The 19,356-nt window shown below is 34.1% G+C and overlaps 1 protein-coding gene across 1 annotated transcript; it reads left to right on the forward strand.

Annotated features, from left to right (window-relative positions):
• Nucleotides 1-18,103: 18,103 nt before the first annotated feature.
• Nucleotides 18,104-18,744, forward strand: Asppvi_010124 (uncharacterized protein; the record flags this gene model as incomplete). The annotated part of the gene is made up of 2 exons (XM_043305970.1): nucleotides 18,104-18,159; nucleotides 18,222-18,744. The coding sequence occupies 2 exons, from the start codon at nucleotides 18,104-18,106 to the stop codon at nucleotides 18,742-18,744; spliced, it is 579 nt and encodes a 192-aa protein (XP_043161905.1).
• Nucleotides 18,745-19,356: the final 612 nt, after the last annotated feature.

The following is a 19,356-nucleotide window of genomic DNA, read 5'->3' on the forward strand; positions in this document are numbered from 1 at the left end:
TTAATAGAAGTTGCAGAAGCCTAAGAAGACTTAAATATTATAATAGCTATAGGGTTCCTCCTATATAATAATGGTTTCTACCTAACTTATATCTATAGATATACTATTAGCTAAAATAATATATCCTAGGAATTTAATATAATCTTGGTAGAAGATATATTTAGAAGGTTTAGTATAAAGCTTTACCTTCTATAGTTTCTCTAAGACTTAATAGATATATTTAGTGTATTCCTCTCTTATCTAGGAGAAAATTAGAATATTATCTAGATAGGCTATATAAAAGATATTAAGAATATTATATAAGGTAGTATTAATATAGTTCTAGAAGGTAGCTAGCATATTTATAAGGCTAAAAGGTATAACTATATACTTATAATAATTATATTAGGTATAAAAGGCTATCTTCTACTTATCTCCTTCCTTAATCTAGATTTAATAGTAAGCATCTTAGATATTAATCTTACTAAAATATTTAGCCCCTAAGATTTAGTTAAGAATCTCTAATATCAGGGGTATGTCACACCCTGGGATCCGTCTCTGCTGTTCTCTGCTAGTCAACTACTTTGGGAACGGGGTGCTATAGTCCCTGGACTTATAGCCTATACTCACCTGAGGCCTACTAATCAGGTAGCCTAATAGTGTAGTGATATAATAACCTCCTAGAGGTCAAGAATAATCTAAAGGTAATATAAGAATAATAATAGTAGAGATAGAAATAAGGCCTATTAAGTATATATACTTAATAGTAGAGAGTAACTAATAAATTAGACTAGTAATCTTATACTTAAGTAAATGATTTATATTAAATGCAAGGAACTAAACTAAGAGTGCTATATATAATGATAATAAGTGTCCTTATATAGTTCCCTAGTTATAACTCTATTTGCAACTCCTGTTACTACTCCTGGGGTATCTCTAGGGTAGGTCACAGAGTAGGTCTGATACTCCTTATCTTGGTGTTACCCATTTCCCAGGGTAGTAGTTATATAAGAGACTAGAATTAGCCTGTTAGTTACTGTTGTGTAGAATACTTAATAACTATATAGTAGGGCATAACTGGATAGTATTTCTGTGGGATCCCTGTCTGGATTAAGTATTTTCCTAGATCACTTAGTAGTTATCTTATGGTTAATTAGTGAGTGATGCTCCCTATATTCTGCCTATTATATCTACCCTACACTAGTGCAGCTGTATTAGTATTGTAACATCACCTCCCCCTCTTCTAGTATTTTGCCCTTAAAACTTTATTTATAAGGCCTGCAGCCCCCTGAGGTGAGTAATCTTTTATTTCCCTTATTTTAATATATTGGTATTTTTCTGATTTTCATCATTATACTAGTTGATAATAAGACTTATAAGAGAAATTGACTTATTTAGTACTGTGTAATTTATCTTAATAGTTTTCCTGTTAAGTCCCCTTGCACCTGCTGTGTCTATTAAGATGTTATATATATTATAGATTTAAAGAGTTAAAATTATGCTGAGTGTACTTAAAGTAGTAAGATATATAAAAAGCAATTTCACAGTAAGTAAGAGTAGAATTAAATATTAAATACTTAGGAGAAGATAAAAGAAGATATTTTAAAAATAGAGTTAACTTTGCTAGTTTTAAATATAGAGTAATCTAAATTTTTAGCTTATTTAGCTAAAATTTCTTTAAAAATATTAGAGTTAATAGCTTATATCCATTGTTTGCAAAAATAAGATAAGATATTAAGGTTGAAGAGTGGTTATATATTAGATTATAACACTCTAGTCATAGACTAACTAGACAAAGAGGATCTGCCTATTCCTAACAGAGATCTAGTCCTTACTGCTGTGGATGAAGGTCCTTCTCTAACCTAGATAATGGATAACCCCTCCTTCTAGTCATATTTTAAGCTTTCTGCTAGTGGTATTATTAGATAAGTTAGTAGCAGCCTGTTAAGTTCTTAATAGGTTCCTATGTATTTTCTAAGGTATTATAATCTTTTTATTTTATAAGGTAGTATGGTTTTCCACTAACTTATTTATAGCTTAAGATTCCCTTAACTTTATACTCCTGTTCTATATCATTATTAATTTCTATATTTTTAGTAATTTTTACACTTTTTAGCACTAGTTCTAATAATAAGACATGAAATACTAGATGAATTTTTAATATGCTTTTTAGTAGTTATAGTTTATAATTAACTAGCCCTAATTTTTCTTTAATAATAAAGGGTCTAATTTTCTGATGGTCTAGTTTCTGACTTAGTTATTTTATTTTAATATTTCTACAGAGTAGGTAAACTTTCCCCCCCTTTTATAGGTCTAGAGCACTCTTATGCTTCTTATCATAGTAAATTACTATTTTAAGGTTTATAAATTCAATATCCCTTAAAGGTTGAGTCCTTAAATAATTAATGGTATCTACTAATTCTATAGCTTCTTCTACTATAGGTACTTTATTCTATAGTTCTCTAATTAGTATAGGGTTATATCTATAGTTTATAAAGAAAGGTGTTTCTCCTGTTATTAAGTAAATAGCATTATTATATATAAACTATGCCATTGGTAGGTAAACTACCTAATTATCTTATTAGTAATTCATATAGTATTATAGATATTATTCTACTATCTAGTTTACTTATTCTATCTATCCATTAGCCTGTGAATGGTATGTGGTCATGAGTCTTTACTTAATTCCTATTAAATCTATTAATAATTACTAAAATTTTAATGTAAATAATTTATCTCTATCTAATATGATATATTATGGCATGCCATAGTTAATAATTATATATCCTATAAGTAGGCTTGTGAGCTGTGATGCCATTATTATAGTTATAGTTAGAATTAAATAGATAAATTTCATTAACCTGTTAGTTACTGTTATTAGGTAATTATACCCTTTTAACTTTAGTAATAGCCTAATAAAGTTAATAGTGATCTATTCCTATAGTTTTTTTAGTATCTCTGGTAACTATATCTTACTATATAGCTAGTGCCTAGCTAGCTTATCTCAGATGTAAGTTTTATATTAGTAAATATATCCCTATACCTTCCTCCTCATATTAGGAAAGTAATAATTCCTTAAGATAGCCTTGGCTATCTTTTCAGTTCCTATATAACTATACATCAGGTTATTATAATGCCTGGTAATAATCTTGCTTCTTATATACTTAGGTATATAGATAAGTCCTTATAGATATATTAACCCTTACTTATTACTGGTTATGTGCTCATTCTCTGCTAAGTTATTAAGTATTTCTTAAATAATTTTATCTTTCTTAGTTACTTTAATAATTTTTTAAATAAGTAGATCCTTTTATAGCTTAATTATTACTGCAAGAGTATGATGGTTATATATTAGTAATCTATCTTCTTATTACTTTAATATTACTAGTTTAATAGTTTTCCCCTGAAGTTTATAATCAGGTTATTAACTAAGTATATCAGCCTGTCTATTTTCTATTCCTCTATAATAGATAATTTTGAAGTTAAACTATAAGAGTATCTTAGCCTATCTAGCTTATCTTCTTGTTAGTTCTTTTATTATTATAAAGAATATAAGGTTTTTATAATTAATTTTTATAATAACTATCTGTTATACTCCTTCCAGGTAGACTCTCTAAACTTTAAATACTACTACTATGGCTAGCAGTTCTTTATTATAGATGTTATAGTTAAGTTCCACTTAAATTAGCTTTTATAAGTAAAATATGACTGGTCACAGTTTCCTATTATCTCCTGGTTAAGTCATTCTCATCCTGATCGCATAATTGGATGCGTTAGTCTTAATAGTAGTCTCTTTCTCTAGGTTATGCTGTATAAGGATAGGTATGTTTATAATTTATTTTTTAGCTTCCTTAAAGGCTCCATTATGCTCCTATCACTATTTAAAGTCCTTTTCCTTTTTAAGTAGTGTAAAGAGTGGTGTTATTACTTTTATATATCCTTTAATGAATCTCTAGTAGTAATTAATTAATCCTAGGAATTGCTGCACTTCCTTAATGCTTTTAGGTTAAGGCTAATCTCTGATTACCTATACCTTATTCTGATCCATATATATTCTATTCATGGATATCTAGTGTCCTAAGAACTTGGTCTCTTAGATATAGAATTTATACTTCTTTAACTTTAGCTTAATATTTACTTCCTGAAGTTTTTATAGTACCTTACTAATATATTCTACATATTCTTTCTTATTTTTAGAGAAGATTAGTATATTATTAAGATAAGTAATTATAAAGAGGTGCAAGTGTTCTTGCAGTACTTTATTAATAAATTATTAAAATAATGCTAGTGTGTTAGTAAGCCTAAATAGTATAACTAAATATTTATAGTAGCTGAACTTTATTCTAAATACTGTTTTCCATTCTTCTCCTTCTATAATTTGAATGTGGTTATATATATTAGTAATATCCAGCTTTATAAACTATTTAGCTCCTTAAATTTAATCTTAGATTTCATAGATTAATAGAAGTAGATAGCAATCCTTAATTATAATATCATTCAGTAGTCTGTAGTCTATATAAAGTCATAGACTTCCATCCTTCTTAGGTATAAAGAGTATGCCATATCCTATTAGTAAGTTTGATAGCTATATCTTCCTAAGTTATAGTTATTTATTAATATATTCCTTAAGCATCTGCAGCTCTTTTTCTAACATCTAGTATATTTTCTTATATACTAGTAACTTTCCTTCCTTGAGAGGGATCTTGTGATTATATTTACTATATTCTAGCAGGGTATACTATTTAGGTTACTTAAATAATACCTTAAACTTTAAGTATTCCTGGGGTAGAACTATTCCTAAGTTTGTTTTACTCCCTGATTAGTTAATACTTGGTTTGCTATTCCTAGGAATAGTTTTCCTAGGATTACCTTAATCCTAGTTAGTTATTACTAAGAATAAGTAGGGTTCCAGGAAAAAGGTATTCCTGGGAATGTCCTTCCTAGGAATATCTTTCCTTAGATTAGTTATTCTGGTCTCTGATTCCTAAGTACCTTCATTATTACTCTCCAGTATCATAATATTAGTATAGTTATCATCTTACTCCAGTACCCATCCCAGTAGCTCTATCATTACCATCCTTTATAATAGCTTAATTACTGCTAACACTACTATTATCTTCTAGCTAGCTATTGTATTTCTTAGTTCACCCTTTAACTACTTAGTATTATTGCCCTTTCCTCTTAATCTAACACACTGTAAGGCCCTGGTTTCCCCTTGACTCTAGTCCTATCATGGGTATTTATATTTAAACTAGATTTGATTTATATTCTAGTTAATTACTAGATTATAATTCCTAAGCTATAGAATCCCTAACACCACATTATACTGTCCTGTTAGTACTATATTAAAGTTTAACTATTTAATATATCCTAATATAACTATTAGAACTGGTCCTGACTTAGTTATAATTGTAAGAGTTCCTAAATTCTCTCTATTTAGACCTATAATTAATTTAGGTACTGCTTTTATCTTCCCTAGCAGTCCTAGCTTTTTTATAAATTCTAGGTGTATATAATTTCCCATTGCTCCTAAATTAATCATTACTCTAGCTAATTAATTAAGGATATATGTATCTAGCTTTAGATGCTTGCTGTGTTGTACTGTTATTGCTATAAGGTATAGGGTTCCCTATCTTAATGCCCTAGTTCCTTATAGCTGTTCTAGGAAATATCCTCCTTATAGTTTTCCTTTATAATATATAATATATTATTCCTCAAAGCATGCTGTCTAATATATTAAGTCATATTCTAGATGTTTTCTATATCCTCTATAAGAGCATTTAAGCTTCTAGTATAGATAAGTATTATTCTATTTTATAACTTCTAGTATCTCTAGCCAAAACCTTACTATATATTTGTTGTCATGGTGGATGCTGTAGTTATTACTATAGTAAGTAATCTATATTATCTTACTATATTCTAGATATCCTTAAAAGTATTTATACAGGCACTAATTATAACTATATAAGCTATAAACTAGTCCTTATATCTTTTTTTATAAGACCTCTTAGAGCTCCTAATAGTATTCTTAGTTCTATCTTCAGTACCTCCTATAATACAATATATATCTATTACAGTGGGTTATATATTATTCCTAAGATTTAACCTAGATTTAATACTCTAGATTCTGATGTATATATCCTGTTACTCCTTATTTCACCTTCTTAAGAATTTACTTATTTAGTTAGTGTGCTTCTAATTCAGCCAACTGGTTCCTATCTAGCTGTTGTAGCTATGTGATATACTAGTCTGCCTTGTTATTATTTTATAGGGATTAACTATAGGGTGTCCCAGGGATCTTATAGGGCTGCTCCTTATTAGGATTAAGGCTCACCCACTAAGTTCTATACTCTTTGTTAAGTGGATTAATAGGTTGGTTAATAGTAGCCTAATCTATTATAGGAAAATCCTCTTGATCTAGCTCCTTATGGTTAGTATTTTCTCTATTAGAACTAATAGTCTGATTAATTTCCTTTGTAAGTGCTATTAGTTAGTAAATAACTCCTTCTAGGGATATATCTTCCTATTTACTAGAGCTGCTCTTATTACTATTTAATAATCCTTAATTAGTGGCTGCAAGGACATTTAAATCCTTAGTAGACTAATCATTACTTATACTTTTATAATTAGTGGAGGCTTCCTTCTTAAGCTCTGCTTTGATTTCTTTATTACTTAAGGTAGTATATTCTTTATATAGTTTCTTAAATTATTTATTAATCTTCCCTGGCCTGGCAGGTCTGATGATAACTCCACTTCCTATGGTGTTATAGCCTTCTCTATCTATTATAGTGCTGAGTTCCTTCATTATATATAGCTATTTCTTTCCACCCTACTTACCCTTCCAGGGTTATTGCTTATAGGCTCTGGATATATATCCTAGCTTTCTGCACTAGAAATATAGTTTCTCTTTTTATTACTATTCTCTTTCCTTATTAGAAAGTACTATCTATTAGGTTGCATCTAACTCTATTAGTTATGGCCTATAAGGATCAGTATATCCTTGGCTCCTTAGTTAAGCTAGCCTTCTATTATTTAGTTAATAATTTATAGTGTGCCTATTATTAAAKCTATTCTAGTTACTTCAGTCTCTTCTGCATATATTGAAATTATATAGTTTATTATTAATCTTGACTGCTTATTTAATTATTTTGCTAAGGCTATCTAGTTATTCTATCTAGATTAGCTTCTCCTAGATCTCCAGTTTCAGTCCTTCCTTAAATTATAAGATGTAGGCATCATCATCCCAGTCTAAATAGGATATAATCTATTAGAATTTGGAAGCATAGTCTCCTATAGATCCTATTTACCTTAGTTACTATAGTTACCTTTTAATATTCCTTCCTTTATTAATATTACTAAAGGTTCCTTTAAGCCTTTTCTTAAATTTAATATAACTAGTGAAGATTTCCTTAGTGTTATTATCCTACTTCTTCACAGTGTTAATCTAATAATCTCTAATAAAGGGTTTAAATTAATTAAACACTAGTCCCATGAGGTATATAGTAGTGAAGAGGACTTTGTCTGCTTTATTTATAAGCTTCTCCTTATTAATCTAGATATACATATCTAGTTACATGAGGAATAATTACAACCTAGTCTAAGTACTATTAAATAGTTTAGATAGTCTGATCTTGATAGACTTAGCTGTAAGTTAACTATTCAGGTTCTTATTCTATTATTCTAATTAATGGACATGTTCCTGAAGTTAGCTTAGTATAGCTATTACTTCATCCTTAGTAATATATATCTACAGAGGTTGTGCAGTCACAGTTTACTGCTATAGCATTCCTGCCTGACTAATATTTAAGCTAATAGGGGTCTGCAGCACATTTCCTGCCATGATGTTTAATATCAAGAGTTAATCAAACTTCCTAAAGTGATTTGTACTGTAAGGTGTTTAATTTATTACACCCTAGGATCTATCTCTGCTATTCTCTACTAGTTAACTACTTTGGGAACAGGGTGCTATAGTCCCTAGACTTATAGCCTATACTTACCTAAGGCTTACTAACCAGGTAGCTTAACAGTGTAGTAATATAATAACCTCCCAGAGGTTAAGGATAATCTAAAGGCAATATAAGAATAATAATAGTAGAGATAGAAATAAGGCCTATTAAGTATATATACTCAATAGTAGAGAGTAACTAATGAATTAGACTAGTAATCTTATACTTAAGTAAATAATTTATATTAAATATAAGGAACTAAACTAAGAGTGCTAGATATAATAATAATAAGTATCCTTATATAGTTCCCTAGTTATAACTCTATTTGTGACTCCTGTCACTACTCCTAGGGTATCTCTAGGGTAGGTTATAGAGTAGGTCTAATACTCCTTATCTTAGTGTTACCCATTTCCTGGGGTAGTGATTATATAAGAGGCTAGAATTAGCCTATTAGTTACTATTGCATAGAATACTTGATAACTATATAGTAGGGCATAACTGGATAGTATTTCTGTGGGATCCCTGTCTGGATTAAGCATTTTCCCAGATTGCTCAGTGGTTGTCTTATGGTTAATTGGTGAGCGATGCTCCCTATATTCTGCCTGTCACATCCGCCCTGCGCTAGTGCGGCTGTGTTGGTGTCGTAACAGGGTAATAGGTATTAATTCTTTACTATTATCTTATTAAGTCCCTAGTAATCTATATAAAGTCTTAGTCCTCTATCTTTCTTTAGGATAAAAAGGATAGGAGCTCTAGCAGGGCTCTTTAAAGGTTATATTCTTCTATATATAAGGTTCTTATTAAGATACTCCTTTAATTCTCAAAGTTCTGCCTAGGATAAGGGGTATAGTGGACTAAATAGTGATAATTTATTAGATTTTATTTTAATAGTATAATCTTAAGAGGAATAAGAGGGTATAATCTTTAATTTCTCTGTAGAGAATATATTATAAAACTTAGCTAGTTCTAGGGGTATATTCTTAAGAGAATAATATTTCTAATTCTTCTCTTCTTTAGAAAGCTATACTTCTTTAAATAGTTTAACTAATATAAATACTATTATATAGTTATAATATAATTTCCTAAACTTTTATAGGGCTGTTAGAGAGAAGGTAGGTATTTTAAACCACTATTAGTAATTTTATAGTGATAGGTAGATGCAGAGGTCCTATAATATAGTTATTAAGAGAAGGATAGGGCTCCCTTTAGGTTATAGGTCTTAATTAATAGCTATATAAGCTTATTTAAAACTCTGCCTAATGCCCCTAAAATTATAGGTAATAATAGAGATCTTCTAAACTCTATAAGTAGGAGTAATAAAGTTATTAACTATCCTAATAATAGGGGTAGTAAGTTTAGCTTACTATAGCTTTTATAATTTTATAAAAGCAATACTAATAATATTAACCTTAGTATAGCTATTAAGATTAGTATATATTTTAAGGCTATTAGGTAGCTGTATTAGAATATAAAAATAGCTAGTAGTCCCTACTTCTAGGTAGGGGGTTAGAGGTATAGGTCTTACTCTAACCCTTTATTATTTTCTATAATTAATTAGACTTTAGCATCCCTTATAGTATATTAATTAGTAAGATATTCCTTACTTCTATATTTATAATACTTTAAGGGGTTCCCATCCTTATTAAGTTAGTTTTATTATAATTTTATAAATCTCTTAGGATTACTTTAAAAGTATTTAAATAGGCTACTATCTTAGGGTTTCTCTTCTTAAGGTCTTCTAGTATCCTTTCTCTTTTATTTTTATTATTTCTATAGAAAGATATAGTATTTTAAGGCTATAGATACTATTTTATCTTAAGTATCTAGCAGCTTATTAAGGTATTCTTAAATATATATATATAACTCTAGTATAAGGCTACTAAAGAAAGCTAGAGCATGTTACTTCTCCTTTTATTAAGGGAAATATTATTCTAGAGAATCTAGATAATAATGAAACTCTCTAGAGTCCTTATCTAGGTATTAATAAGCCTAATATAGTTTAATAATGACATCAGCCTTAACAGTTTTAGTGTCTTAAATTAGACTTAAAGTCTAATTCTTAAAGAATAGCTATAAATCTTTAGCTTCTTACTATCTCTCTACTAATATTTTATTAATCTTAATATACTATTACTGCCTGTAAGTAGAATCTATTTATAAAATAGTAGTAATAATTTTAGATTTATCTAGGCTATATTTCTTTAGGGCCCCTTAGAATATATATTCTATATCTTAGAGCTATTCTTCTCTCTTTTAAAGTAAATATTTAATAGTAAAGATAGGAAGATTCTTAAATTTAATTTCCTGCTTATCTTCTATAGAAGAAGAGGTGCTATTTTAATAGTAAAGCTATTTAGAATTATTAACTTTTTAGATTTATTAAAGGTGCTTAAGTTTAGTAATTTATTATAAGATTTATTATAATTTAGCATCCTTTAACTCTTAAGATTAATTAGTAGGAGTAGAAGAGTTACTTAGATTAGAAGATATTTCTTTAGTAGGACTATGTTATTCTACTAGTAAAGGGGTAGAAGTAATAGCTTTATAGTAAAATTTAGCAGGCATTATAACTAATACTTAGGTAGTTAAAGAAAGAAGGATTAGAAATTATAAGGATCTATATATCAGGGTAGATAGCCTATTAACTAGGTAAGAATTAGTAATAATAATTAATAGAGGAGAATGATAGAGAGTAGTAGATTATATAAGAATAAAACTAATCCTTATCTTCTTGAATATTAGATAAGGGAGATACTATTTATCTTTACTACCCATCCTAGATGCTTGCAGCAATGATTCGAAAACAGTTCAAGGTATAAAAATAGGGGGCTGAAAATAATTAGGAAGCAAGGGGTAGCTGCATAGCTGGGTGGCTGGGCTATAGCTGAGCCTTTACAGTCCTAATAGGCTGATTAGATTTTAAAGAGTAATTAGAACTATAAGGTTGGCTATTAAGGTCTGAGGTTAACTAGTAAGACTAGTATAAAGGGAGTAAGATAATTATATATTACCTAAGCAAGGGGAACTAATTACTAAGTTATGGAATAATTAGTAACTTATAGAGATATCTATAGTAGATTATATAATCTAGTAATCCATACTATCTATGTTGGCTGCATACGGCGGCTTTATGGTCTGCAGTAGCCCTTAACACCTATACTCTAGTAGGTACTAAGTTTAGAGTAGATAATTAAGCAGGAACAGGACTAGGGAGGGGTTAATTAGGTAATCCTAATAGCCTAGATACTACTATTAGTGAAGTGATGCAGCTATGGTAGGGAGCAGTGCCCCTAGTAAAACTAGTTAATAGAGCCAATCCTAATGGGTATATACTAGTTATACAGTCCCGCTAGGGGATCTGGAATCTATAACTAGTATAGTTAGATGTACTATAATAAGATGAATAGAATGATACCCAGATAGTCCCTCCCAGACCATGGGGGCCAGGAGCCAGGCCTGATGTAGTTGCTGGGTTGGGGGGTTCTGGATTGCATACCAAACTGGCTGACAGGGACTGACGGAGCCATCACGTAGTGTAGGTTTTTGCCTCTCCAGTTAGTGTAAGAGTAGGTCTGGACCTAGCTGGAATAAGATGTCACATCATATCTTCTGATAAAGTCTTTTCCTACTTTCAAAGTGCCATGGTTTWATACCAAGTTACTGAAAAGCTCCTGGCAATCATTGAGAAATTGCGCATTGTGCTTAAAAAAGATCAGTCGTCCTTCTCAGCAATATTCTTTTCACTCTTCTCCCCCCAGCTATTGGACCGCAGATTATAGAAATTACCTTTTTATGACATTTCGCTTCGCCATCATTTCTAACGGACTAGCCATAGTTGTGATTTTGCCGTCAACACAACAAGTGGTTCCCCGGCCAATATAGAACCATTATGAGGTTTATGAAGACCTATAGATCAGAATATAAGTGTAAATGTTGGATTCAGTTCATGTAGAAGACATAGAAGTTCAACTCCTATACTTGAAGTCTCTGCATTCGCACCAAAGGGTACAGGGAAAACCTCTTGAGAGAAGGGAAAAAAACCCATACCAAGACTTTTGCCTGCAAAATAGGAAAGCAATGAAATCCACCAAAAAGCCCATGATTATATTTTTTTTACTTGTACTTGTACTCCCCAAGAATCGTTTTAATGAGTAATCTCCACATAATGCTTAAGATATGTAGGCCAAGATGTAATGATCTTCAGATTACTCTTTACACTGGACATTTTGAGCCCAGAATGGAGGGTGAACAGTGGTTGCACTGTGTTTGAAGGAGTATCTTCCATTCCTGGTGCATGTATTAGAAAGCATGTGCGGAATAAGTAAGAAACAGAAGAACTAACCCTATTAATGTGCCGTCACATGTAGATTATATGCTCTCTACAGGTCCTCTGTTTGCTTTGTTAGCGCGCCTATTGATTGAAGTTTAACAGAGGGTCATGGCACTTACGGCCTAACTAGACGGTCCCATTCACCTGACTCAACATACTGCTTATAACAACCATCCCCAGCAAGGCAGTAATAGACCTATACAGTTTATTGCAATCAAGTTAGCACAATTCATAACCCAGGAAATGCGATGTATTAAACTTATTAAGTTAATGGAGAGCAAGGTTGTCTTAAAAGGCATGCATAACAAGGTGTCAGCCAATCCGAGATAATAACGTTTGTATGGTAAACGCATATACGCGGAATATCAAGGGATGAAGGTCTGATTCTTCTAATCTACGATCTCATACTAGAATTTATAGACAGGAAAGATAGATCTCAGCGAATTGGAATTCGAATTGGCGAGTTGAATCGCAATATGATCTATTTCTCGTGATCTGATTGGTCGAATCAGAATTACAGAGAGTTCCGTAAATCCTTTACTAGATTCGGCAGCCAGACTGGCTGACACAAGGGTATAATTAAGGTGGCCACCATACTGTGCAAGTAGTATCCATCACGTGAGCCAATGTACTTGACGCGGAGAGTGCAACGGCTGTGACAAGAGCTGTCTTGATGAAGTGCATTATAATGAAGAAGCGGTCCTTTAATCAGTGTTTAATCAGGTCAAGACTGGCGAAAATCGAATTGACTAACAAGGGCAACGAATTCTTTTCTTTGATGAGAGCAGAGAACTAGCATTTATATCTTCCCAACTCTCTCAATTTTCGCTGCCAGGGCATACTTCACACAGTCTAAGTGTCATAGAGTATTTTTTAACCGGTAAAAATGTAGCGCCTATTACTACAGTGACGAAAAAAGTCATTTGCTTGAAAGTCTGTTAGCCTATAGAGATATAATTTGATTTAGAAAAGTCAAACTCATCTAGCCTCTGCTGGAGTAGCCTAAGTTCTCTTAAGCATGTCACGATGAAGTCAGAAGTCTCCAGCAGGGATCTCATCAGTCCCAAAAGCAGCTGTTCCTTGAACCCAGTCCTGTGTTAGGAGACAATATCAAGCCTAAGTACTGCAGGGGCCAAGTTAGGTATTATAGCTTCTGATTCAGTGTACATTTTTGTCAGATATCTTAGTACAATATCCGTGGTAAATGCAATAAAATTTGGCTCTGTACTTTAGAAATCATATATTTCGGGAGTCCCTTGTCTATAACGTATAGAGCAAACTACAGGATTAATTTACATACTTTACTTTAGATCTTCCAGACGCTTGGTTGTTGATGCATCAGAACCACGGAACCGCTCTCTCCCAACTTCATGCGTGCATTGAAATAAAGTCTCAGAAATGACAACTGATCTTTATTAAGCAAAATGCATAATTCTAAATTGTTGACCTCAGCATTTTAGCTCACTCTGAGTCAACAGCATCAGACTGACATCTGTCATTCTCTGATGGTTCCTATCACATTAAGAATTGACTCTAATACTGCAAATGTACAAGAGCGGGCCCGGAGAACATGTCATCCACGGTGTCATTAGCATGAACTCGGTTCCCCGGGCCGCAACGGAATGATCGTAGGTGGGGCTGAAAACAAATGCCATAGCTTTTCAATCAACTTGTACGTTACATTGATAATGTAGGCATCATTTGTGTGACATGAACGGTATACCTATTGCTTTGAGAAAGCATTCGATACATAGAGCCATGGGACATACGCTCTGTCAAGGTAGAAATTAATCATTATACTTGATATTAACCAAGGCCGTCTGTTGTGCAATTCTAGGTCGGAATGATAGACCTCTTTTGGAGTGCTCCAGAGAAGTTAACGCCCCTTCCCAAAGTAGTGACTAATAGATAGCACCTGTCACAAGTACTCATCTGTTCCGCAAATGAATACTATAGGTCTACTCCAACTGTAGTCTATGAATTTGGCTTCCTAGATAAAGTGCTGGCCGGTTCTAGATTCCTCTATCTATGAGTCTATGGCAATGGATAATTTATTTATTCTTTGAATATCTTAATGATGTTACCGGCATTGGTCAGTCATTATATACAATATTTTAGTATAAGTAGAGTTGCCAGGTTCCATTCAGTAGATAGCTACTCTTCTTTAGTTTTTAACAAAAGAGACTATAAGGAAACGGAGACCTTCTTAGCAACAATGAAATTCATTTACTCTATCATCAGTTTTGCATTTCTGGGTATGGGCCTTTCCAACCCCATTATGAGTGATATTTCAGCGTCTATCAAGAGTATGCAACCCTTAGATTTGGAATCCTTTTGAAAAGCCTTTCTCCTAACTCGTTTATTTAGAATATACATCAGAGTATGTATACAACAGGCTATTCATAAATGTGACCTAAAAGGTTTTCATTAGGATGTGTATGACTGATGAAGACTGTCCTCGTCCTAACGTTTTCTGGAGAAAGTGCTGCTGCCGTGGTAAGGGGCAACCAAAGACAGAGCCGGGCTATTGTCGAACCACTCTTATGTCTGGCTGCGAGAACGCCTGTGTTCCAATACAAAAGATCTGAAGCTCCTGCCTGCAAGCTAGCGTATTTCCCTTGTCCGTGTGGGGAGAACTTGCACTCCTTCTGCGAAGATAAAATTGCTTAACAAAAAAATGAAATACATAGTAGGCCTTCCTTCTATCTCTACTGTTATTATTCATATGTTACCCTTATTATTGTCCTTGCTTCTGGTCGGAACAATGTGTTGCGCGTCAGTTGTATACCGGCAAGTGTCAGACTGTATGCCTGCCCTGCTATCGTCCGCGTTCCCAAGTAGTAGTGACTAGCAGAGTACAGCAGAGATCGACCCCCAGGTGTGACAGCTAAATACTTTTGGACACATGATGTTGGATTATGTGGGTCTCCAGACCGACATTATGTGAAAGTAAATGCATCCTGGGATCCGGCAGACATATTTTCGAATATTCAACATGTATTCAATTAGAAATATATAACCAGTCACTAATATTCTCTCCATCAGAAGGTTAGTATCCAAAGCTGAGAACATTATTTCAGAAAACACTATTTTATGTTATATCAATACATGTATATCTCTCTCTTTCAAAAATAGAATCCGGGAACGAGCTAGCGATCTGGCGTGTCTCTCAATATGGGACCGCAGGATTATTACTTTGTTCTCAAAGTAGTTCACGAGAACTTGTGCTTGTGCTCGATTAAACAGAGATCAAGGTCACGAGGCAGGAGAAATTTGCGAGCGCGTCTCACAAAATCGGAGGCACTGAATCATGGACGAAGCAATCAAATGTGCCAAAGAGCTTGGTGAGACTCATGAAATTCTGTCCGAGACTGTAGCCAAGAAGACTGTGTTTGTCTAGCATAAACGCCCAAAGCACAGAGAACTGTAAATATGCTCTTGAAGCTCTTGTATTTCCCTCGCAAGCCAAGGAGCCATCCTCGGTCCGCTCACTTATATAACAGGTTGATCTGATCTATGCTGTCTGGCCAGCGTTACATACATCCTCCTGGCGAAGTCAGGCATCGATCCACCTGCATAGACTTGTACCTGACTTCTCTAACATACTGCTTTAATAGTGAATACATATAACTAATCGCCCTCTCCTCTCAGCAGGTTCCACGGAGCCTTACAAAATAACACATATCTCACTTCGCTGAAATATGGCTATATCCTCGGCTCGAGTAGCAACAGAAAACGGTGTATAGCCAGCGAGTCCCAGCTTMGAACAGCTTGATCCTGCTTTCACAATTAATGACGCCGATCCTGGTGTCATTTTCGGAAGTAGCATGTCAAGGAACTTGTGCGATCATCACACACTTTGAGGTGCGCGCTGTCCACGCTGTCCACGCTGTCCACGTCGCCCTCTAACTGCTTGCTTTTGCTTATTCGCATGAGTATAATATCATATTGAACAGAGCTTTAGCCAGTTAAGTTGCCATGTAGACATAAATATGCCCACCATCATTTCGGAAATTGAACATTCTCAAGTGGTTTGCGTCCTATGATGGTATACAACTTTATTTACAGACCCCGCAAATAGCTTGGTGCTAGGGAGCTGTATAATAAGACTTTATTAATTCAACCATATCCCTGTCCAAGCCTCTGCATTCGCATAGGAGTGTGGGGAAAAACCAACAACCTCTGGGGGAAAAAACCCACACCGAAGCGTAGAGGACCAGGGCAAATGTCTGCAAAGGAATCGTGAACTAACACAAACGAAATTGAGGCAAATAATGACCACAGAAGCCAAACACCTTCCAGAAGTTTTTAAATACATTCCATAACGAAATCCTCCAATTCACTGCTATAGTTGGGAAGACGTTCGCATTTAGAAGGGTTCTGACATCACAAGCCTTCCCAGCAACGAAATAGGACAAATAAATGATGAAGTCACCAATATGACCGCGAAAGATTGAGGCCCGGTGGCCTAAACCTTCGGGTTATCACAGACAAAAGCTATCAGTTCCTAGTTCCATTTTTGACATTCCCCACCGATCACCTCACAGCCAGACATTGCGACAGCGTGGCACCAGCCGGGGTCTGAGTCCTTGTCGGACCATTTGCGACAGCAGCAACGCGTCCAGAAAACACTTGGACGTGGGCAATCGCGATAATTATCGCACCAATCCCTAGCGAGTGGTCAGTGCGTGGTTAGAAGGGGGTTTACATAACCATACACTGTGGTTCTAATATCGCCATCTATCAAAGTGAGTAGAAGACAGAGAAACAGAGGACTTAGATTAAGCACTTACACTGGATAGTATCAGCCTCTATAGGTGTTGTAAACCCTATACCAGCAAGAGTAAGTATAGTAAGAATGTAAACAAGTCTCATTGTATAGGAATTAGGAAATTTAGAATATTATTCCCTTATGCAGCTCTTATATAAATTATAAGTATAGAATTATAACTATTAATTTATCTTAAAACTAGATTAATGCTACTAAGAATTAAGAGAATTATTTATATTCATATTATTCCTTGAATGTAACTAACTAGACCTTTTAATGATATAATATATGTAGTTAAAGTTTAGGTATATTAAATAATAGTGTAATAGACTTCGCTGTTTGCAGACACATGTCTATATATCTTTAATAAAGTGCTCTAGGAGAGCTAAGATGCAAAGATGTAAGGGATCTAGCCACCTCTGGGCTCTTCTAGATTTCTTATTTCTGCAAACTGTTCTGCTTTTCAACTTATTTCATATCAGCTCTTTCCAAAATAGGAAGCTCTATAAGTAATCATTCATGGCTGCAAACGGTGGAGTCTATTACACTACTCTTTAATATAACTAACTCTAACTACGTATATATTATATCATTAAAAGGTCTAGTTAGTTAAATTCAAGGAATAATATGAATATAAATAATTCTCTTAATTCTTAGTAGTATTAATCTAGTTTTAAGATAAATTAATAGTTATAATTCTATACTTATAATTTATATAAGAGCTATATAAGGGAATAATATTCTAAATTTCCTGATTCTATATAATGAGACTTATTTACTGTGTGCTTACTATACTTACTCTTGCTAGTATAGGGTTTGCAACGCCTATAGAGGCTGATACTACCCAAAGTGAGTGCTTGATCTAAGGTCCCTTCTTTTTCTCACACCCTATCTGGCGCCACGCTGTCGCAATGCCTGGTTCTGATGTGATACGGCGTGGTTGTGAGAAACGGACAGGAGCCCTAATCTACAATTGTGCGGTTTGTACGTGCAGAAGTTGGCTAAGATCGCAAACAGGACATATTGCTCCTCTGCCAACTTATATTGTTTCGCAACCTAAGTTCCTTTTCGACGACAATGCCAGCGAGGATGCCCCCGGGGATTATGTTTATGACAGCAGAACCTGTTGCCCTGTGGGTAGCGTGCATGCGACGATTGAGGCTCACAGGTGCCATTATGACGGATTTTGGCACAGGCTTACCGTCCCCGAGGATAAAGTAACTCAGTGTTGCTGGATTACCAATGAACAGAAATTCAAAGTCCATGTTTTCAAAGACACCCCGCCCTTGGAACAGGGCCCGCTGAACATCACTGGCGACGGGCCTATCGATACGCCTATTTGCAGTGGTCGCTATGATTATATAATTACCGAATACAAGGTCTTCAACGACTATGTCAGTCTGAAGGCTGAACTACATATTCAGTGCGGTCATTTCAATGAGCGGGACCACACGAAGCTAAACATTCACTATAACCAAAGGCTAACCCGCGCCGGGTCTTTCCATTTCATTATCACATCTGGAAGCAATCTCTATGTGGACGTTAATGTTTCGTTCCCCCCCAGTCTCATTTTAGACACTARGATTCATATTACTGGGGACGGGATCGCTGCGGTCATTGACCAGTGGAAATATCCCACAATTGACAACCCGGAACTGAAGGAAAAACTGGCCTTTCTGAAAGGCTTGATCTGTCCTTGGCCTTATACTGCGTCATAATGGTTTGGTAAATGGTTCCTATGGAGTTGACAAAGAAAAATTGGCTTGAAAAATTTCTCAGGCCATCTACACGGGGTCCTTGCTCAGTTGATGTCGTTATGCATAAAAATTATTTTTTCTTTTTTGTTGCATTGTGCCTAGGGATCTTTCTTTCTCTCGTAATCACCAGACAGGTTTCACTTTAGCTATGACCTCGAGGAACTAATTCCATTACTTTGGCCCGATCTTCCACGAAAGATGTACGGTACGGTCTATCTCATCTTTATTACTTTAGCGCTCGTTATTGACATTAAATTTGATTATTAACAATAATACTGGACCCAGCCTACTTAAACAGAGAACAATTGGGACTAGGGACGAGATAGATAGGATCAACCTATGTATAATATCAGATAGGTATTAATTGACCCTACTAATGACCAATCATCAAAGGTGACCTTACTTGGATTCAAAACAGCCATGAAGGCAAATGTGAGAGAGTATTTCAAGGTCTGTTAGAGTTTCCTATTCCTCCAGGCCTGCACAAACTGTAGAGAAGAGTTTCTATTAGTCGCTGTTTGTTGCTTGATTTTGTTGTTTAACCTTACACTACTAGGCGTGAATCCTTGCGCT

Source organism: Aspergillus pseudoviridinutans (genome assembly GCF_018340605.1).
Source record: "Aspergillus pseudoviridinutans IFM 55266 DNA, scaffold_8, whole genome shotgun sequence".
Lineage (NCBI taxonomy): Eukaryota > Fungi > Ascomycota > Eurotiomycetes > Eurotiales > Aspergillaceae > Aspergillus > Aspergillus pseudoviridinutans.